Genomic DNA, 24,047 nt, shown 5'->3' with positions numbered 1-24,047 from the left:
GCCTATTTGACAAAAAATAGGTTGTCCACTTAATTCACATCTTTACATTTTATTAGTATGCTTTGTGTGGTTTCGCACCTTGGAATGCTTATTTGTGTGTGTGTGTGTGCAGTTTTGAGACAGTCCCTTAATTTGCTTGTCGAATGTCTAACGAATGTCCAACATAAAACCTACTTTACCGCACCGACATACCCTCCCGTTTACCCCGTGATTCTCCCTTAGACTTATTTCCTGCTGTCTTCCCGTTTAAATATTTTTCCCGTAATTATCCCGTATTTGTATACTCTTTGCTTAGTTCATTGTGTATGTACCGAATGCTTATTTTGGATTAGCCTAAGCAACATACCGTTAGACCTCACGTTAGCTTTACTGCTCCACTACCAACATTCTTTCGTGGCTAACGTTCAGTGGCGGATTTAGCAAATCGGGGGCCCAAGGCGAAGGTAGGCTATGGGCCCCTACCCATCCATTCTTTTAAAGAGAACGAAAAAATATGTACCGACTGAATGGTGGAAAGGCAGGTAAAGCTAATCTACGGGGAAGTAAAGGTTAGAGAGGAGAAAAAAACGTCCCCTTTAAACCCTGCATAGGCTACACTTCTTTACTCCTAAACAGAAACATGTTACAATGTTTACATGGTACAATTTCTGGTAAGCTATGTTTTTTTTTGCTTGGCAAATTTCACCATTTCGATTCAATTCTTGTGATTTGATTCAATATTGACTCATTTGGATAAATATTAGGTAACGTTTCACAAGACAGGCGTTACTTTTTCTCAAAAAAAAAAAAAAAAAGCCCTATCAGCTGGTATAATTTAAGGTTAAAATAAGTAATATAGTACACATATTTAGCCATAATACTCTCTATAGCTCTTTTTTTCTAGCCAATTAAATGGCTTTCCTGAGGTAAATGTTATGTGAGGATTGTTCTCCAGCTGTTTTACCTCTTTCCGCGGTTGAAAAACACTTATTGATCGATATTATGAATGTATTATGAATATACATTTTGGTAAGTTAAACGGTAGCTTTCAACATTGTTAATTAATTCGTGTTTATTTACTATTAGCTAGAGATGATCAGTTCACGTGCCGTTATAGGAATCTGTCACGTCACATTAAAACGGCAAAACGGTATTTATTGTTTGAATTTCGTAATAGAATTGACAGAATCTGAGAGCTGAGATTTTTTTAAATATCATTATTCATAAACTGCTCAGTTTTGTCAGTCGATCTCCGTGTCCTCTTTGCTTCACAATTTTTCTGTGCTTTGGACGTTGTTGTTCCTGATCTGTATCCCCAACAGTAGCCATAAAAAAGTTTGTCATCTTTGGCAGCGTTCCCAAATATCAGCGTCTTTTCACTTTTTTTCTTTTATTTGAACCGCTTGGGTAACTTCGAAACTTTACATTTTCGCGTTTATACTCGTCTTGCTCTGGGGATCAATTGCTCCAGTCCTACTATTAGGCTACTGCGTGCTGTTTATCTTTCGCGCCGCGCACTTTTTCGGACTTTTTGCTTTCCTCCCGCTTCCTCCTTTTTTCAGCACCGCTTGGGTAGCTAGCTTCGCTTCATTTTTACTCTGTCTACTACTCTGTCTGTCAATCACTTATTTTTCTCCGTCAGTTTTTTTTGCACAGCCTTGTCACTTTCGCAGATGCGCAGTAAAAGTGAGATAATGGAATAGTCCAATGTTGTGAGGCGGGGGGGTCCCCTCCTGTCTGCGACACTAATGATTGATGCCATTTTTCGCAAATGGAGTTTTAGAAATATATATAAAAAAAAATATTTAAAAAAATTAAGCATAAGTTAATAGGGCATTTTGGGGGCCCCTAGGTAGCTCGGGGCCCAAGGCAATTGCCGACCTTTGCCTAATGGTAAAGTCCGCCCCTGCTAACGTTAACTGTTCTCATCAACAACAACGCATATATTCACGGCGAACTATAGCTTGCAGTCTTAAATACAACTTATATGAAAAGCATTAAGATATAGGGGTGTATAATCATTGTAAAACAAATCTTACCTTGTCTTGCCGAGACACACCGGTCTCTCCAGGTTGGGTTGTAGACTCATGGATTTGGCTTCAGACTAACACGACGCCGGTTCAACGAATAACATGATTGGCCAAATCAATTCAACAAGGTAGCAACACAAGCGTTGATTGGATCTCACTCCGGCCAACGTTTGTGATCAGCAAGCGAAATTAAATCTATTTTTATACTTTAATGTGCAACAATTGTCGTTGGAAACAATCGGTAATCTTTTTGTGAATTATTCATACAGACAAATAAAAAAAATGAGCCACACAGCTGCTGGGTAACTGTCAAATCAAAAACTAAACAAGATAGATGGACTTGGCCCACTGCCTAAAAGCAGAAAGAGGAGAGACAGAGCTCGCTCTAAACGCTCTTTCAGCTCTTCAGATCACATAATTCAGTGAGAAATCAATAGAAATGGTATTCTGTATGACGAAATATTTTGCAAACGTGAGAATAAATCAATATTTCTCCCAATATACGCACTTTTGGACTAAGAGCCGTAACAGATGCTGTTCAGTGAAGCTGTGAACACAATAAACCAGAGCAGACGTATGGGCTGAAAAATGTGCCACCAGAAACTGAATTTGAATCATTTATATTTGAATTTGAATTGCTAAACTTAAATAATTGCATTGGAAAACTGAATTTGAATCACATAATTTAAAATTGCATTGTTTAATTTGAATCATTGCATTGAAAAACTGAATCTGAATTGTATAATTTGAAATTGAATGTATTTGTTTGGAACTGAAGTCCAGTACAATTTGATCCTCACTGAAAATTCAACTCTCTATATATCCTCACATTCAGTTCTCACAATTCAGATTCAGATCACTAAATTCAATTTCAAGTTACTGTGACAGACATCCGGGAGTTGGAGGATGAAGGAAGAGCAATCGATCGAGCGCAGATCGATATCGATAGATAGAGTTCAGTGTCGCAGGATCATCAGCAGTAAATATGCCAGACTTTTGTGCTGCTTATGAATATTCGAACGAACGAAAGAAAGGAAAAAAATTAAATAAAAAAATAACAGCAAGGGATAACATTTCCCAGGTGAGAATGTGTTTTATGATATACTATATGCCTCCTTCGACCTCCAATCTGAGGTCCGGCGGCAGCGGGAGGCGGAGAGTTCCGTGGCCAGCGGCAGCGTCTCCTCTCCCGGGCAGGAACACAGCTTCACCTCGCTGCTGCTCCGGTCCCCGCTGATCCAGATGGGACCGGCCAAAGACAGAGTGGTGATCGGGAGGATCTTCCACGTATACGTATGTACGTATATTTCGGTGGGAAGTTCCACTGCCTTTGCCGGAGGCCGGCGGACGGAGAGAAACTACAGCGGGGCAGCAGAGTTCGTCTGCGGCTGCAGGATCTGGAGACTCACTGCCCGCTTCCTGGGAGCCAAAACCGACAAAACGCTGCTGGAGGCCCAGGCCGTACTGCTGGGCTCGCTGGAGGGAAGGGAAGCCCGGGAGAATCAGAACCAGGACTGAGCGGAGCGGACTGTCACAGCCTGCTGAAGTTTAAATCACAGGTTTCCTAAAGGAAGTCTGGCGGGACTCGGACTGTGGACGACGAAACCTGACTTTAAGTCTCGTTGATTAAATAAATCCATGCAGAAATAAATGAATAAATAGTGGAGGAGTGAGCCTGGACATTTCAGTCTGTTTAAAGGTCCAGTTCTATGTGATCCCATGTTTCAAACTTTAGTTAGTGTGTAATGTTGTTGTTAGAGTATAAATAATATCTGTAAAATTATAAAGCTCAAAGTTCAATGCCAAGCGAGATATTTTATTTAACAGAAGTTGACTACAAAAAACGGCTGGATTGGACTACACCCCTCTACTTCCTTCTTTAATGATGTCACTAGAACCGTAACCTCCGCCCACAGGAACACAGGCGTATTGATGGCGAAATGTCAACAGACGTGGTTGATGTTTATCTATAATCGGATACCGCAAAAGTTTAATTCGAAGTTGTTAGTTTGCTCTGTCCTTTTCACCACGGACTGTTTTTCTAACCTGGGATAATATCAAGCAGGCTTCTCTCAGCGTTTCATACTGACGAAGGGGGAAATTTCAACTATATTCCAGCAAGCGGTAAGTAGTGATTTAATATGGAAGTAGCGATCACTCTTTACATCGTTTCTCTTAGTAGGATGAAAATAATCTTACTTAAACTGTGATTAATATACAGAAAGCGATCAAAGAACAATCCCTTTCCAATCGCCCAAGCTGTCAATCACACAGCGCGAGTTTATCTGACACTTGCCAAAACTCGTTATGAAATCAATGACGCTGTTACACTGCACAACGAAGCTCTTACTGTATTTATATGCCTCATGTTAGCATTGGTGAAATCATTAGTGAGAGTGCAGAAACTGCGTTGCAATGATAAGATCTTTCACGCGATCAACAGGCTGTCGTCTGCTCAGTGCTCATCACTGCAACCTTTTATGTGATGGGAATAGATCTAAATACTTAAAAAACTTCTCACGATTCGTTAATCCAGATAGCTGTAATAGTAAAAACGTATAATAGCTGTAATAGTAAAAGTTTTCCAGATAGTTTCACATGTAATGCCAGATATTTCATATGCAAGCATGTCAGCCAATCACAGCAGAGGGCGTTTACGCTGAAGTCTCACAGCAGACACGCCCCTTCAAACAGAGTGTTCAAAACAGGGAATGAAATCAGGCTAGGAAATATACCTTTTATTTCTAAATTATAACAATTTTTGATCTAAAAAACATACTAACATTATAAGGGCACCCCTGGAAACATTATAAAATAATAAAAATAATCCATGGAATGGGACCTTTAAACTTCACTTTGAAGCAGAAACTCTTAGTTCTAAAGGGTGAAGTTTCTGTTTGGCTGTGAACTGTGAACTGTGAACTGATTATAATAAATATTCTATACTGTAAAACATTAATTAGTCTCTTTGTTTTGTTTGTTACTGCACATGATGATAAAGCTACACTTCTATATCACAAACAAAACTAACTTTAATATTTATATAAACACTGTAAGGAAGGAGACAAACGATCAGATATTAGAGTTGATAAAAATAGACTCAAATAATATTTTACTATTTTGTGTTTTAATGTGGAAACATCTTGTATAAACTCAGAGGACTGGCTCTTACATCACATTGTATTACAGGCTTCACAGCAGTAGCCAAGGCGACATCTAGTCAGTGTGTGTGTATATATATATATATATATATATATACACACACACACACACACACAGAGACTAGATGCCGCCTTGGCTACTGCTGTGAAGCCTGTAATACAATGTGATGTAAGAGCCAGTAGAGCCAGATGTAAGAGCCAATATATACATATGGGTCAAGGCGAGGCAAGCACTTCTTCGTCGTTTCGTTGCTGGTACTGTGCTTCAAAACGTAGGTGCTGATTGGCCGAAGAGGAGTACTGTGTATCTTCGCCACTGAACTCTATCTATCGATCTGCGCTCGATTGCTCTTCCTTCATCCTCCAACTCCCGGATGTCTGTCACAGTAACTTGAAATTGAATTTAGTGATCTGAATCTGAATTGTGAGAACTGAATGTGAGGATATATAGAGTGTTTAATTTTCAGTGAGGATCAAATTGTACTGGACTTCAGTTCCAAACAAATAAATTCAATTTCAAATTATACAATTCGAATTCAGTTTTTCAATGCAATTATTCAAATTAAACAATACAATTTCAAATTATGTGATTCAAATTCAGTTTTCCAATGCAATTATTCAAGTTTAGCAATTCAAATTCAAATATAAATGATTCAAATTCAGTTTCTGGTGGCACATTTTTCAGCCCATACAGACGTGACTGAATATGAGTGCGTGTTTTTATTCTGTTCAAAATATCAAAAATTACAGATCGATTACTTTGCACTCCTGACATAAATTAAGAAATGAATGTAATTGCAACCTAGTTTTATCATAAACAGTGGTCAAATATCGAAGCTGGAGTCTTTAATCTTTCTAATGATACTCAGTTTGTCCAGATCAAGTAAGAGTGATGTTTTAACGTGAGGTGAATGTTGAACAACAATAATCTGGGGCCGTCGGAGATCTTGTAAAGGGGTTAATAAGAATAAACAAAAATGTCATGCAGTCTGGTCCTGAAATTACCAAACAAATCTGAACTAAATTCTGAATAATCTGTGAACTATTTCACTAATATTAATGAATCAGTTTGTACTCACATTCAACATTAAGATGAACAGCAGAAGAGATCAGATGATGATTATCATGTCCAGTGACGCCACAACTGTAGTTTCCTTCATCAGAACGACTGACTGACCGCAGATGAAGCTGATTCACTGTTCCATCAGTTATTCTCTGTGTGTTTCTGTACCAGATGAATGTTGTTTGTTCAGGCAGAGAGCAGCTGCTTTTACATGTCAGAGTGACTGAATCTCCCTCTTTCACTCTCTGCTGTGTCTCCACCTGCAGGTCTGACACAACAACAACAACAACAACAACAACAACAACAACAACAACAACAACAACAACAACATCATCAACAACAACAACATCAACATCATCATCATCATCATCAACAACAACAACAACAACAACAACAACAACAACAACAACAACATCATCAACAACAACAACATCAACATCATCAACATCAACTGATTCACTGTCATCACAACATCAGCATCATGGCGATGATACTAAAATAATAACGTTAAAACACTAAAATGAAGCAGGTCAGACAGCAGTTACATAATATATTGCTGGATATTTCTGTGGCACAGATGATAGTGATTCACTTCTGATATATAAACAGCTGCTGTTGTCATGGAGACCTGAGTTTGAGTCCAACCTCCATCCATCACTCCCTCCCATTTAATCTAATACATTCAATCATTAATAGAAAAGGTTTTGTGTTTTATTTCTGAGAGTTCACTAGTTTTACCTGTGACATCAAGCCAAGATCCAGGAACCACTGTCCATCTTTTACTCTGATAATCTGTAATTCTGCAGTAGTAGATGTGTTTATCAGCTTCTGTTACAGCCGTCAAAGTGATGTTGTAAGTGTTTATATTTTCACTGTGACACTGAATCCCTCTTCTCTTCTCTGGCTTTGAACACAGATTCGGTGATTCTCCATAAGCTACAACAGGTTTAGTCCAGAAACCTTTTACGAATTTATAACTCTCAGGATGTGTTAAAGTACAGGATATTTTCACTGTTGATCCCTTTAATGCACAAACATATGAAGGGCTGTAATTCACTCCCCAATCCTGCAGACCATCAACCCCTGAAACACAGAAATGAGGAAAATAATTAAAGAGACTTTCAGCAACAAACACAGACATTTCGTTTTCTTCTGCACTGTTCATAACACACTATCAAAGATTTCAGTTGGTGTTTATTAGGGATGTTCCTGAAGCCGAATACTATGTTCGGAAAGGAAATGACGCATTCTACGGAGTCCCTAAAGGGACATGATGATGGAGAAATATACGAGATGGGAGGAAAAAATATTTTTCAATGCTTTTGCATTCTCTCGTAATTATATTTGTTAATTATATTGTGTATAATTTGCGGGCATCATGGAGCCACTATCAATATGCTAAATATTGAAATGTTTTTTTGAATGAACGCTTGTTGCTTTCGCATTCACGAGTAACGTTACTCTGTTCATAGGGAGCGTCGGCACTCCAGGCCCGGAGTCACGGGGGGCAAAAAGGGGAATTTCCCCATCAGACCTGATCTGATACTCTTCACCCCCGAAAGAAGATCGATTTGAAGCCTTTGAAGCGTACGACAACATCAGTATGATCAGAACTTTCCCTGCTGTCACGCTTTGGCTGACGCTGAGCCAGAGATGGACGCGCTCAGTGCTTTTCATATCACAACTATTCAGTGATTTCAACCACATAAAGTTCATTTTAAGTTTCAGACATTATATAGATCAGGGGTCACCAAACTCAGTCCTGGAGAGCCGCTGTCCTGCAGAGTTTAGCTCCAACACACTCGCTTGAAAGTTTCTAGTATGGCTGTGAGACCCTGATTAGCTGGTTCAGGGGTGTTTAATTGGGGTTGGAGCGAATCTCTGCAGGACAGCGGCTCTCCAGGACCGAGTTTGGTGACGCCTGACATAGACATTAAATAGGCTATTAGCCAAAAAATACATGGGTAAATATACACTGATGTTTATGGAAAGCGATAATAACAATTATTTCTTCAATTAAAATTTGACGACGTGTTTTATATCAGACACACATTGTGTAGTTAACTATAAAGTTCACTCTGTTCTTTTCCCAGTTCACCGGCTCCTTACTTTTATGTATTTCCGGAGAAATTGGTGAATTTATGTGATGTTAATCCGACAGCTCTGATTCTCTGAACTGCGGTGGCAGCCCCCATCACGCGTTATAGATCAGCTGACATGATTTAAACAACAAAACACATTCAAATAACTGACAATAGGCACCGATTTATGTTTCTGCTGGTTTGTGCCTAAACTCATAACCGAGCGCACACGTAATATCTGAGCAGAGTAGAGCCATGAGAACACTATATTTGAGCGCACGAGTTTGTGGAGAATCACACGTTTATGTATTACATTGATCTGCACTCGACATGTGTCGTTAAAAATGCCATAGAAACTGCCTCAAGTGAACTATAAAACTGAAAAGAAAATCACGTCTGAAAGCTGCAGTCGTTTTTTATTGGTTGGACGCACTTTTATGATGGATAGAGGCACTTTTATGATGGATAAATGCACTTTTATGATGGATAGATACACTTTTATGATGGATAGATACACTTTTATGATGGATAGATGCACTTTTATGATAGATTGATGCACTTTTATGATGATAAATGCACTTTTATGATGGATAGATGCACTTTTATGATGGATAGATGCACTTTTAAGATAGAGGCACTTTTATGATGGATAAATGCACTTTTATGATGGATAGACGCACTTTTATGATGGATAGAGGCACTTTTATGATGGATAGATGCACTTTTATGATGGATAGATGCACTTTTATGATGGATAGATGCACTTTTATGATGGATAAATGCAGTTTTATGATGGATAGACGCACTTTTATGATGGATAAAGGCACTTTTATGATGGATAGAGGCACTTTTATGATGGATAGAGGCACTTTTATTATGGATAGATGCACTTTTAAGATAGACGCACTTTTATGATGGATAAAAGCACTTTTATGATGATAGACACTTTTATGATGAATAAATGCACTTTTATGATGGATAGATCCACTTTTATGATGGATAAATGCCCTTTTATGATGGATAGACGCATTTTATGATGGATAGATGCACTTTTATGATGGATAGACGCACTTTTATGATGGATAGATGCACTTTTATGATGGATAGACGCACTTTTATGACGGATAGATGTACTTTTATGATGGATAGAGGCACTTTTATGATGGATAGATGCACTTTTATGATGGATAGAGGCACTTTTATGATGGATAGACGCACTTTTATGATGGATAGATGCACTTTTATGATGGATAGACGCACTTTTATGATGATAGAGGCACTTTTATGATGGATAGACGCACTTTTATGACGGATAGATGTACTTTTATGATGGATAGAGGCACTTTTATGATGGATAGATGCACTTTTATGATGGATAGATGCACTTTTATGATGGATAGAGGCACTTTTATGATGGATAAATGCACTTTTATGAAGGATAGATGCACTTATATGATGTATAGACGCACTTTTATGATGGATAGATGCACTTTGATGGACTTTTGATGGATTTTCAAAAAATATACCCATTGACTGTCATTATAAAGCTTGGAAGAGCCAGGACATTTTTTTATATAACTCTGATTGTATTCTTCTGAAAGAAGAAAGTCATATACACCTAGGATGACGTCAGGGTGAGTAAATCATGGGCTAATTTTAATTTTTGAAAATGACCATAGACCAATTTGCCTGTCACAGTTTTTGGCAAGTAAATCACGTGATGTGACACATCCTATTGACCCTGTTCACATTTCTGGGTTTCTCAGAAGTGGAAGGTGTCATAGTTGGGTAAACTTCTATAGCAGTGAAGGAAAGACTACATTAAATATATTTTTTTGTGTTCCAATTTGCTCAAATAGCAAAAGAAAAATGCCACAACAACGTTTTCACAACTTTCAAAAAGAGTAAAAAAATAGATAATGGCAGTCGGAAGAGAGAAAGTTGTCAACTTTGTCACAGCCGCACTATTAGAAACACCCTCACAGCAGCGTTAACTAGTTTTTGTGTAATATAATACAAATATAGTGTTATATGCGTAATTATCTTTTATTATGACAGTATGTGGCAGCATATACGCTAAAAGAGCATCTTCTGCACTCTAACAATGATATTGCGATATTCTAGACTCTTACATGTATCTAACGCCACACTTACTCTCACACTACAGAAGACTGTAAAATTACTTTTAATTAAATACTTTTTTCACAACAGTATTTTATTTAAATACATTTGATCAGTAAGTATTTGTTATTTGTAATTAAATACTTTTTGATGTATTTGTGCCCATCTCTGGTGATACATCTGTGTCACGTTATTGTGCCTGTGTGATCGTCGCCATAGAAATAAGGTGATATATATAAGTTATTATTATAGGATTGTGGGATAAAGGCAGTGAAGGATACATCTAAGCTGCCTTCAGAAATCCATCAGACGAAGGAGACCGGAGGTGAAACTAACATTGCATTCGGACGTGCCTTGATGCCTTCAGACCTTGGAATGAGTTCTCCGAAAGCAGCATTTATCAGTTTTCGGACGCAGCCCTGATGTACTGTGATGTAACCGACTACCGCAGCAAGCCTAACCATGTCCCTTTAGGGGCTCCGTAGAATGTGTTATTCATTTAACCGTGCCTTTACGAGTTCAGATTTAGGCTTCTGGCACATCCCTCACAAACGTTTATTAAACAAAGTGAGTTCATTTCAATAAAATGTTAAAATGAAGTGTTATTTTATGAGTTTTGCACGTGATTAATATAGGGGGAGATCTGTTAGTGTTTAATGATGTTGTGTTGGGATTTAACCCTTAAACAGGCAAGAGTAGAAAATGATAAGCAAAAAAGAATTTAATGTAATTATTTCATATCATCTGGACTTAAGTAAAACATATCCAAAATAATTTTTGAAATATTTGATATATTTTGTATTTTATGAGTTGTGACTCCCAGGTCACGTTGCCTGATTAGGGTATAAAAAAAGGACCAAGTCATTAATCTGTTAACTGTTACTGGCCCACTTGCCACTGCATGTTAAAAACAATTATATCCTTTACTACTTCTGATCTAATTTGTTGACAAATGATATATCATTCGAAAGCTTACAAACTCAAGATTCAGCTGTTTTGAAATCGGACCTTGCCTTACCATAAAAATTGTACTTTAACCTCTTAACTGTCACTCCCTTTTTGAGAATGGACATTAATATGCACTATTCAAACTTAAATGGTTGTAATTCAAGAATGCTTTTGGGTATAGACCTAAGTTTGGTCTTGTTTTAAAGAAAACACTCAGCAGATTATTGCTGAAGTGAAAGCACTTAAAAATATGAAAGTATGAAAAAGTTATGGAAGTTTAAATTTACAGTAAATCAAATATACTGTACTTAATATTCTTTTATATAAAATATCTATTTTACAAAATATTTTTGACTCTAAAATTAATATAAAATCAAAGTCATATATCTAACCATGTTGTGTTCCAAATTTGAAGTTGATATCACAAAACTTGAAGTTCCCATGAGATTTTGTTTAGACGTAATACCAAAAATAGCCACCGGGTGACATACATTCCATTGAATTTAATTGTATGCATTATGCCGTAACAAATTAATACATTTCTGTCCAAATATCACTTCTGTCACAAAATATCGAACCTTGAGACTCAGACCTTTCTGACAATATTTTGTCAAGATTAGAAAAGGTTTTGATCATAAATTATGAAACATGATTACGCCCAAAAGGGGTGGAGCCAGAGAAAATAATTTAAACTACCATTTCTATGGTAACGCAACGTCCAATTTCAAAACGGTTTTCACAGGATAAATTCTGAGTTTGTAAGCTTTCAAATGATACCTAATTTATGATAACTACTAAAATATGTCATGTAATAAAAAAGGTGATAAAAAGATATTATATTTTAGAAGATAGTATTATTTTATCATTTTTTATTGACAAATACTAGATTATATGTTTTATTATGAACTTTTAGCATGAAAACCAAAGTTTCAATTATTAAAAGTGTGTGCATCGACTTTTTGTGACAAACGCCAGAACTCCTGTTATGATGTAGATTTGTTTGAGGTGCACTCTTGTCATAAATTCATCTATTACTGTTCCTACATAATTCGTAACAAAAAACAGTGCTAAAATATCTATTTAGGAGTCTTGGACCTTTCCAACGATATATAGTTTGTCATGACTAGATTAGGATTTAATTGTAATATAGTGAATTAAAAACTCAAAATACAAAAATGGTCAAAATTAGGATTAATCCCTTTTTTATACCCTAAACAGGCACCGGGACTCAGGAGTCACATAGACTGTATTTCAAAATGTGCTAAATAACAACATGAACAACATATTAATTAATTTTCTTCTTCAGCACCTTAAGACAATGTTCACAATTAATGTTAACAGTATTTTTTTTTTTTTTTTTAGAAGAAAAGTAAGTTTAATATATATTTACTTTCCTCAAAATCTGAATGTCCTGCACCACCGGTAGCCATGTTGGATTTAGGTCAGGCTGACTAATTTATCACAAAAAACTTAAAGCAAATCATGTGACCAGCATACTCAAGACAGACCAGGCTGTGATAAATGATCAAAGGATTTGATGAAAAAATCTTTCTTATGCCCCAAAAAAGACAATAAAATCTTTGTGACTCGTGAGTCACGATGCCTGTTTTAGGGTTAAAAGGGTTTCTGTTATGTCTGAGTTTTGGGGGTTAACAAGAGTCTGTGAAAAGTCTTCAGGATGAAAATGGGCCAAAGAAGGTTCAGACTTCTTTACGCTGCTTTGATGAAAAGGCAGTATCTGCACTTGTTGATGCAGTTCTAGTTTCTCTGCTATATTCAGCGCTCGAAGTGGGCCAGTACACACTTCTCTATTTTAAGCTGTAGCGTACCCTCACTTTTATTGCGTATACCGGCACTTCTCACATGTTGCCGGTACCAGGGACGTCACTTGACCCTTTTTCTACTTGTACACGAATTTGTGATGACCTCAGTCCCCTTTTAAACCTCATATGAAAACGACGGCAGGAATCGGCTCCTCCCCGTCCTATGGCGGCAAATCAATGCCAATAATAAACGAGCGCACAACTGATGCGGGCGCGCGCGGTAAATGACATACGCGAGAGGATAACAGATCTACACGCGAAGAAACGGGAACTCGCGAGCTCATTCAAACCCTGCGCGCGCGCATGACATCATCTCTGCACGCAATACAAGCCCTGGCGTGCGCGCATGATCATTCCCCACGCGCTCGCGCTTGATCTGCTCTCGCCTGCTGCTTTTGCTCGCTCGAACACTTTTATTTTTGGCAGTCGAGGGGCGGGACTTACTGTTTTAATAACCTCAAATGTCATTGGTTACTTTTCCCCTTTTCCAGAAGTCAGTTGCGATTGGACGCCTGTCCAATGACTCGTAATTCACTTGACTTGAGACATGAGACATCACTTCATTTGTTTTATTTATTGTGTGTAATGTGATTTAATGCATTGTTAATATAGAATAGATTCTTACCAGATACTTTATGAACAGAAAGTCTTATTGCATTGTGTCGTTAAAAGATATTTAGGCTACAGACTATGACGCATTTCCATGGTTATTAGCATTGCAAATTGACCAAATCTTTTATAAATTTTTAGGTAATATAAGTGGTTAATTATGTTTTCTATTAAATGCAAAAGGGGTTCTGGCTTCTCAAAGTTAAGATACAGTACACAGCATGAATTAGCTTACAAATGCCTTTTCAGAATTTGCTACAAAATATAGAGGAACAAAATTAAACCCAGCAAATTAGATATTAAAATATTATATAGTGATCTTAACCATCTAACTTTTTGTAAGCTAATAACCTAATAAGAGAAAGTATGAGGCAAGTACAGTACACCGTATAAATGATTACACCCCATCTGAACATAACATATCTTCAAAAAAAAAAAAAGCCCTAGATAAAGAAAAAAATCTGAATTTGTTTGGGTTTCAGAGGGGTGTAATCATTTATGCTGTGTACTGTATCTTAACTTGAGAAGCCAGAATCCCTTTTACATTTAATAGAAAATATAATAAACCACTCAAAATTGACATAATAGTAATACACAGGATGATAACAAAAGCTTACACAACAACTCTTGAATATTGATAAACAAGTAATGTATCTTTCACCCAAAGCCCTTGTTATATTTGCAACTATTTAATGGACACGTTTTACATTTCTGAGGTTCTCAGAACCAATATAATTTTGGTTGGGTAAACGTAAATAGTGGTGAATGAGAGTATAGTGGTAATGTAGTGGTGATATACAGCAAATACAGGTGAAACTCGAAAAGTTAGAACATGGTGCAAAAGTTCAAAAATAGAAACAAATTCAAAATTGGAATATTGTGAAAAGGTTTTCATAAACTGTAAGCCATAATCATCAAAATTATAACAAATAAAGGCTTGAAATATCTCACTTTGCATGTAACAAGTCTATATATTAGTTTCACCTTGTAAGTTGAATTACTGAAATAAATAAACTTTTGCACATGAACTTATTCTAATTTTTCGACTTTCACCTGTATGACTTTACATTCCCATTTTTCTCCAATTTATTTTAGATATTTTAATGCCAATATCACAAATCACAGTGTTATAAATATAAAATGTAAAAATGTATACAAATTTGGGTCAATTTGCAATGCTAATAACCATGGAAATGCGTCATAGTCTGTAGCCTAAATATCTCTTAACAATACAATGCAATAAGACTTTCTGTTAATAAAGTATCTGGTAAGAATCTATTCTATATTAACAATGCATTAAATCACATTACACACAATAAATAAAACAAATGAAGTGATGTCTCATGTCTCAAGTCAAGTGAATTACGAGTCATTGGACAGGCGTCCAATCGCAACTGACTTCTGGAAAAGGGGAAAAGTAACCAATGACATTTGAGGTTATTAAAACAGTAAGTCCCGCCCCTCGACTGCCAAAAATAAAAGTGTTCGAGCGAGCAAAAGCAGCAGGCGAGAGCAGATCAAGCGCGAGCGCGTGGGGAATGATCATGCGCGCACGCGAGGGCTTGTATTGCGTGCAGAGATGATGTCATGCGCGCGCGCAGGGTTTGAATGAGCTCGCGGGTTCCCGTTTCTTCGCGTGTAGATCTGTTATCCTCTCGCGTATGTCATTTACCGCGCGCGCCCGCATCAGTTGTGCGCTCGTTTATTATTGGCATTGATTTGCCGCCATATAAACGGATCGTTGTTGATCTGTGATAAGGACAGACCGGCCCCCACGGTTCGACACACATTTGATTCGTGGATTAATTTCAAGTTTATAATTTGCAAGTGTTTTTTCTTGCTGGTTTCCACATTCAATAGATTGTAAACCATTCCAGCACTAGAAGAGGCAAAAGAGAATTTAATTTGCTATTCGCACACTGTTATCTGTGCGCACAGCCACACACACCCGAATACACACACACACACACACACACACAGAGAGAGAGAGGCGTTTCAGATAGCGCACGAACTGATTCCTCTTTCGTGTTCACACAAAATGATGTCAAAATATCGGTCTCAGCAAGTATTCTCGTAAACAGTCAGTTATGTCTCAAGAGAATAAGAACAAGAGAAGGATGTATCATTATTGGACCCGTGTATTCGGTCTTAAAGTGACAGCAGTCTATAAATACCTTATATGTCATTAATGTTAATCAAACTACAAAACACAGCTTTAACAAAGATTAATCTATATTAAATTTATACAGTGAACTTACATTTATATTACATTTAATTATTACATTTCTCTACCTGAATAATACAGTTTGACCTTACTTTATTTGTAACATTGTTAGGCTATATTTTATTTATCTCTGTGTGTAATTCGTGTATTTGTTTTTATTTTTTACTGACCGTTCACTTTCCTTTAATAATGTTTGAACTTTTATTAGTTAGGTTAGTAGTGTTTACTGTGGTATCGGAGTAGACCTATGGCGCTTTTCCACTGCATGGTACAGTACGGTACGGCTCGCTTCGGCTCGCTTTAAATGGTACCACCTCTGTTGAGGTTCCAAGCGTACCGTACCGATACTAAAATGTGACGTGAAAACACTGCAGATCATTGATTGGTCAGACAGAATCGTCACTACCAGCGTCATTGTATTTGCTACTCGAGACACTAAACCCGCTAGATTTAAATAGCCAGTAGACAACAGCCAACGCTGTAGCACCTGTTTTTAAAGTATTTGCTTGAAAAAGAAAGTAAAAAAAATTCAAAATAAGAAATGGCTGAATCGTGGTCAGTGGACGAGGTGCAGACGTTCTTCTCGTTGGTGGCCAAGGAGCGGATCTGATCCAGCAAGAGCTGGATGGGGCAACACGGAACGAAAAATGTGCGTTTAGGCAGTAGAGGCGGCAACGGTCAGTCCCACCCACTTTGAAGCGGTAACTGCAGTGGAAAAGCAACCGAGCTAAAGCGAACCGAACCGTGCCGTACCGAGTCGAGTCGAACCACGCAGTGGAAAAGCGCCACTACTTAAAGTGTGCTTTAAGTATAATAAATGGAAAGCAAAGTTACCTTTCCCATCCACCAAAATATATTTTTTCTTGCTAACCCGAAAAATTATCCAATCCGTGACTCAAAAACCGCAATATGATCCGAACCGTGAGTTTTGTGATCCGTTGAACCACTAATGTTATCTGACCAACATTTGTGAACTGAAGATGAATTGACAAAAGATTTGTGAAAAATTGTGATAAAGCATTAAAATATTGTTTTACACTGCAGTGGCAAACACAATGCACTTAAACTGCTTATCAGAGAATCAACATGTAGTTATTTTGTTGTATTAAATAATGACCCAGCAGCTAATTGTGACATTTATAGCCTTAGAGTAAAGGGTTTAGTGGTTTTTCGTGTCACTTTGAATTATAGAAGTGGCAAATCGATAGATTCATGTTCTGTTATTATTTTAAATAGAAGAAAAAAGGAATGATTTAATATAGGGCAGATTAAACATATTGCCAATTTAGACAATTACGCTAATATAAGGTTTGTCTATATTCTAAATTAATATGAATATGAATATAATATATTAAATGTTTTTTTTTTATCTTTTAATCTTACCATCCCCCCAAAAAAGTGTGAAATATTTCTTTACTGTTAATGAATCAGTCTGTACTCACATTCAACATCTAGATGAACAGCAGGAGAGATCAGATGTTCATTTCCTCTTACAGCACATCGATAGTTTCCTGCATCAGAATATCTGACTGACCGCAGATGAAGCTGATTCACTTTCACAATTCCTTCAGTGAATATCTGTGTTTCTCTGTACCAGATGAATGTTGTTTGTTCAGGCAGAGAGCAGCTGCTTTTACATGTCAGAGTGACTGAATCTCCCTGTTTCACTCTCTGCTGTGTCTCCACCTGCAGGTCTGACACAACAACAACAACATCAACAACAACAACAACAACAACATCAACAACAACTCACCTAAAAATATTTTTTTTGATCATTTTTACTTTTTTTTAATCATTATTTATTTGGTTCTAAAGCTGCATGACTTTCTTTGTTTTTCAGAACACAAAAAGAGAAAATAATAGATAAAAATAAACGACCTGTTTGCAGTTTCACTGATACAACTGGTCCTAATGAACAGGGAATCTAGCATTAAATCAACACATTTATTTTAATCTTATTTTAATCTCTTCTGGCAGCAACATAATGTAAAAAAATAATGTACATCCAGCCGGTTGTTGCAAATAAACCCCAACAGGGTGATCAGGATTTGTGAACCGGTCAGAGTTTATTCTGCGATAACAACCAGCTTGATGTACATTATCCTGATTATTACACTAATACTCGCCACATACATAAATAATTAGACATGAAATAATGATTTGAGTTGAAATATTTTTCCAGCTAATTAAACACAAAGCTTCCATGAAGAAAAAGTTCCTATAATCAGCTTTGAGCCGAGACCAACAAACAAGTTCAAACATTTAGGTGGATATTTAAAGATAATGTATCATATCAGTCATATCACTTTTTACACAGCATTAATAATGACGGAGACATGAAATATTGATTTAAGAAACCGTTTAAAATCATACCTGATTATTATCTTATAACCCATTACAATTAACAAAGAAATAATTCTAGCAACAAGACAATCACTTCAACAATATTACTGTAAGTCTACTATTACAGTGTTGCTATTGACGACGGACATTATCATTATCAGTTTTTAGAAGTCTGGTTTTGACACGAGCCTCTGTCTTGAATAAAATAAACACATGGTCAATACCTATGTGATAAAGTCGGATATGCCAATCCTTTTATTGTCAACTGGCATAACAAACAATGAATAAAACAAAAAGAAACAAACTTAACTTTCTACTAATAAACTAAATATTTCATTCAAAACAAACTGTTACGGGCACGAGCACAGTCCTGCACAGCACACTCAACACGGCACGGCCAAAAAGTGTGTCTGACCTTCCATTGCGCCTGTAACTCATCATCACTTGGCTTAAATGCACTACAAATAGTCATACGCCCTTTAGTGTCACAAACAAACATAAAACAACTCAATATAATGACTCCAACAATTACTGAGTACACATCTTGATCTTGCATATATGAGAGTGTTTGAGAACAGCAGTGAAGATTTATGATAAATAATATATTACAGTTTGTTTTGTTACTTTGTTTCTTGATGAACTCTATTGCACACCTTCACAACACTGGAATATCAGTCAAAAGTCACATCATTTTAAGACAATTAAAGCTTGAAGAAGGTGCCGACTGTCATTATATGAACAAGAGCCATCAGGACATTTGATAAAATATCTCCTTTTGTGTTCCCACAAATAAAGAAGGTCATCTGTTCAGTAACATAAGAAAGTGTGTGATGTGTGTGTTTGTATGTTTCTGTGGTCGATTTCTGAGAGTTCAGTAGTTTTACCTGTGACGTCAAGCCGAACTCCAGGAATCCCCGTCCATTTCCCCTCCGCTTTATCTGTAGTAAATCTGCAGTAGTAGATGTGTTTATCAGCTTCTGTTACAGCCGTCAAAGTGATGCTGGAAGTGTGTTTATCTTCTCTGTTACACTGAATCCCTCTTCTCTTCTGTGGATCTGAACAAAAGTTACGCGGTTCTCCATAATTTACAGCAGTTTTGGTCCAGAAAGCTGTTTTGATCTCATAACCACGAGGATGTGTTAAAGTACAGGATATTTTCACTGTTGATCCCTTTAATGCACAAACATATGAAGGGCTGTAATTCACTCCCCAATCCTGCTGACCATCAACCCCTGAAACACAGAAATGAGGAATGAAGAGACTTTCAGGTGTTTTGAAGAAATATACAAAAAATATCTTTTCACTTTTGATAATTTTTATGTTAGCTGACAGTAAAACACTCATGTCTGTTTATAAGTGTGAAGAGCTCAATCATCTTTTGTTAAAATATCAGTATAGTGAGTGAAACTGAAGACTCACCCGCAGTCATGATCACTACGATCAGAGGAAGAGACTTTATGAGAGACGACACCATAGTGACTTCTGCGATCATAAAACTGACAATTATGACATTATGAGCATCATCTAATACAACATCACAAACTCTATTGATAAAGCACATGATGATTAATAATTCACGGCTCATTGAAGGCTTGATGTGAACTGATGATGTTTCTCATGTCAGGCCTCGTGTGTCTAAAGAGCTTCACACAATATTTACACATGAATCTACAACAGATATTGAGCTTCTGGAGTTTAAATCACTTCATCAAATCAACATTCACCTAAAACAGTTTTACAAACATCAATCGTAGCTCTACTGAACTATTTTAAATAACAGTAAAATGGTCTTACCGCTCTGAAGTGTCAATGTTTCAGTGTCGACGGCCAAATGAGAAAAACATCCGCAGTTTAAGGCGTCAGACGCTGCAGTTTTCACACTTTATAAAGAGCAACTAAATGTTGGTCTTCCTCTTCCTGGTTATGAGTGACCGTCATCTCAACTACACAAGAACAACTGGAGAAGAAAGTTAACGTCTCAGATGTCAAACACACACAAGCTTTACATGTATCTCTGTAGAGCTCAGTATTGTCAGATCTTTGTGAGAGAATATGTGAAAGATGTTTGCTTTGAGAAAGAACAGTGTAAAGATGCTCATCATGTCTGCAGGAGCGTCTGAGCAGCATCTTTACAGCTCTTAGTTTCACTTCCTGTTTCTGACACAAACTCTATATTTAGCACATGAAGCAGTGGACAACACACACACACACACACACACACACACACACACACACACACACACACACACACACACACATACACACACAGACACACAGACACACACACACACACACACAGTCATAACCATCAGCAACTACATTGAGGTTAAGTGGGTCAATGGCAGTTTCTGACAGACGACACAAGCACTCAGAGACCAGACCGACGACAGATACAGGAGAAATAGTTTTAATGGTCTTCATAAACACTAATACATCACTGATGGATCTATTTAATAACTCCTAATAATGGAGCAGTGATGTTCACTGCAGAGCCAAATGACGTCCAGCTCCTCCTCAGTGGATCTAATGGGTGGAGAGAGAGAGTTATGGGTCGGTTAGGGTGTTGTTGGACCGTCTCGCTCCACCCATTACACCCAAATTACATCCAGAGAGAAGAGCTGGACTTCTCTCTCCACCCACGACTCTGCAGTGAACAGCCTCTCAAAATAGAGGAATTACATCCATTACTCAAATCTTTCCTGCACTTCCATTGACTTTACTGTCATCTAGTGGTCAAAAAGATCCAGTGCACTTTACTGCCATTACAGCCGCTTTTACATCTGACTCTTGGACATGTTGATTTCAGAAGATTTACAGATATTTTTTTTCTGTACTGTTCACTATGTGTTAGGAGAAGCTAATGTGTGCTTCATATTAATTATAATAATGTATTAAAAATGCACATGTAAAATGAATGAAGCTTTATACAGTCAGGATGGGAAATGAACACCCGTCACCAGCCAAATACTGGAACTTTAGGACAATAGCTGGTTATTTTGCTTCATCTGCCAGTCAGGAGCCTTGTCCAAATATTCACACTTGCGGTCTTGGCCACTTGAGAGCACGACTGTCTCATGTCTTAAAATGTCAAACTGCAGTTCCCTTAATGCACACTAAACCCACACTATCTCCAATACCGCTTCGGAGCGTTATTCAAGGCTAAGTGTATCCCATCATGCATTATGTTCGGAAACTCATGTGCCCTGAAATCGCAAGATGTCGAGGAAAACATTCCACCGTAGTTTAAATTACTTAGATACATATAATTTGGTAGTAAAAACAAAGTGTTTTTGTGAAACCAGATGAGTCTGGTTTGTGTAAAGATGAGTAAGCCTATTTTGTACAACATTTGCCATTTGCTTCTGTTAGTTACATGGCGACTACTGAACAGACATGTAGAAGTTTATTTTTAAAATGCAAAGTATTGAAAATATAATAAATAAAAGCTTCTCAAAAGTTCTACACACACTTGCAGTCTTCATGCCTACTCAAAATAGAGGAATTACATCCATTACTCAAATCTTTCCTGCACTTCCATTGACTTTACTGTCATCTAGTGGTCAAAAAGATCCAGTGCACTTTACTGCCATTACAGCAGCTTTTACATCTGACTCTTGGACATGTTGATTTCAGAAGTAATAAAAGTAAAAAAATATTTTTTTTCTATATTGTTCACTATGTGTTTATAAATCAATCATGTAAATAGGAGAAGCTAATGTGTGCTTCATATGAATTACAAAGATTATGTATTAAAAATGCACGTATGTAAAATGAATCAAGCTTTATACAGTCCGGATGGGAAATGAACACCAGCCAAATACTGGAACTTTTAGGACAATAGCTGGTTATTTGGCTTCATCTGCCAGTCAATGTGTCGCCAATCCAACATCTCAAATCCTTTGACCAAAAAACTGCACACAAAAAACACAGTGTAAACACGTATGAAACACACTGACTTGTTTAAGATCATCTAAGTCCACTTTTGATGCCAAAGACAATGAGAAACAAAAACAAAACAAACATTTAATTTGGACTCAAAACCAACTGAGTGACTGTAAAATATGTTTATTATATAATTCATTGGATGATATCAGTAACATGGAGGCTTAAGACTTGATACACAATCAGCAAAAACACATTTAACTGTGACATATTCATATCTGATAGGATGCCATGTCACACTTTAGAAACATATCACCATACCCTGATAGCACACGTACATCTCAGAGACGTCTATTTGATGTCCATGTTTTCATCTGGAAGACGTATGTTTTAGTGTTCGCTCGTCTGCAATACGTCTCTAAGACATTTCCTGTCAGATGTTGAATAGACATTTAGAAAATGTCTGAAGATGTTTATGATTGAGAATATATTTAAAAAACGGACTTTTTAAAGATGTTTGTCAGATGTTTGTCCTCAGCAGAAGCTTTCCGGATGAGCTTAACAGACATGTTGGAGACGTACGTGTGCTGTGTGGGTAACGCTTCGGACGGTTAATAAATAACGACAAAACGTTAGTTGTAAATGTGGTCATTTTGCTCTGAAAGTTCAAAATACTGGAGGTGAAAATGAATCTTAGTGACTTGAAACTTAGTTTTACCAAAGTCAAAGTCTTTGGTTTTACCTTGATTTGCATAAAATACACTAACAAGATCAGACACTGGTACTTAATATACACAAACAATGAAAATAATATTACAAATAAGTCCAATAAGTGTTTTCATGCAACCAACCCTGTGCTGGAGTGTGACGAAGATGGAATACAAGGAAGATTTTCTCAATTCTGTTTTTCAAACCACTGTTTTGTCTGCACTGGGGACACATTCCAAACGTGTTTTTGCCCCCTTAAAGGGCTAGTGAACGCCATTTGTAGGTGTTTTCGAAACGAAAGTGAACAACTGGATCCCTTCACGACGGGCCCTTCCACAAGGCCGTTAGTGAAGGGAACTTAATTCATGTCTAAACAGTAAAACAGTCCCATAAATGTGTAAAGGTAAAAAATCAAGAGGACAGTGAGATGGGAACATGACCTGAGCTGGACTCAAATCCAGGTCTCCCATCAGCATCAATAGGAAGCGGCTCCGATCACATGTTCTTTACTTGACTGAGCTGTAGATCACATCCTCAGATCTGGGGAGAAATTAAACAAATATGTTAATGTGGCATTTTAAGAGGTGACAATCCATCATCTCAACAACACAAAACAAGAGCTCTGATTAAGATCTGAATATGTTTTATTTGAGTTTAAATGAATCGTTTCTCACCTGTTGGCTTCAGACGGATGATGTGTCTCAATGCAGTCGTACTCTTCAGTCTTCATGTCTTTGTTCTTGAAGTGATGGACACTGGCATACTGAACCTCTGTAACATCTGCAGATTCTGTTTCTGTTTGTTTCTTTGCTTTAATGTTGGAATACAGATCATCCCTCTGATTGGCTGATACTAGTGAATACAGTGGATCGTCATTGGTCGAAGCCGTTTCTGCTGATCTGTCAATGTGATCCTCCTGCAGTTTCATCAAATAAAATATCACACAGATATAACAACAGATCGATCATTCAGAAACACAGTGACTGTGAGTTACATGCATGATGTTTTCCAGATTGTCTTCATGTCAAATATTTGGCAGTACATGATCTTGTAAGTCTTGAATTTTCTAGTTAAA

At 37.2% G+C, this 24,047-nt stretch overlaps 1 protein-coding gene and 1 pseudogene across 2 annotated transcripts in view; one reads left to right on the top strand and one right to left on the bottom strand.

Moving 5' to 3' along the window:
- LOC309493629 (sialoadhesin-like) overlaps positions 1–24,047 on the bottom strand; it is a 343,044-nt gene that overhangs the window by 21,323 nt on the left and 297,674 nt on the right. The window contains exons 21-22 of the mRNA XM_082162774.1: positions 6,972–7,316; positions 6,250–6,501 (exon numbers count right to left, since the gene is read on the bottom strand). Coding sequence (XP_082018900.1) covers positions 6,250–6,501; positions 6,972–7,316 — 597 coding nt within the window. The remainder of the gene's footprint in view (positions 1–6,249; positions 6,502–6,971; positions 7,317–24,047) is intronic.
- On the top strand, positions 3,081–3,648 carry LOC309494702 (small ribosomal subunit protein bS1m-like; annotated as a pseudogene). Its single transcript has one exon. The product of its transcript is annotated as a small ribosomal subunit protein bS1m-like (transcript).

Source organism: Leuciscus leuciscus (assembly GCF_965113295.1).
Source record: "Leuciscus leuciscus genome assembly, chromosome: 3".
Lineage (NCBI taxonomy): Eukaryota > Metazoa > Chordata > Actinopteri > Cypriniformes > Leuciscidae > Leuciscus > Leuciscus leuciscus.
This window is presented reverse-complemented; position numbering and strand designations above follow the sequence as displayed.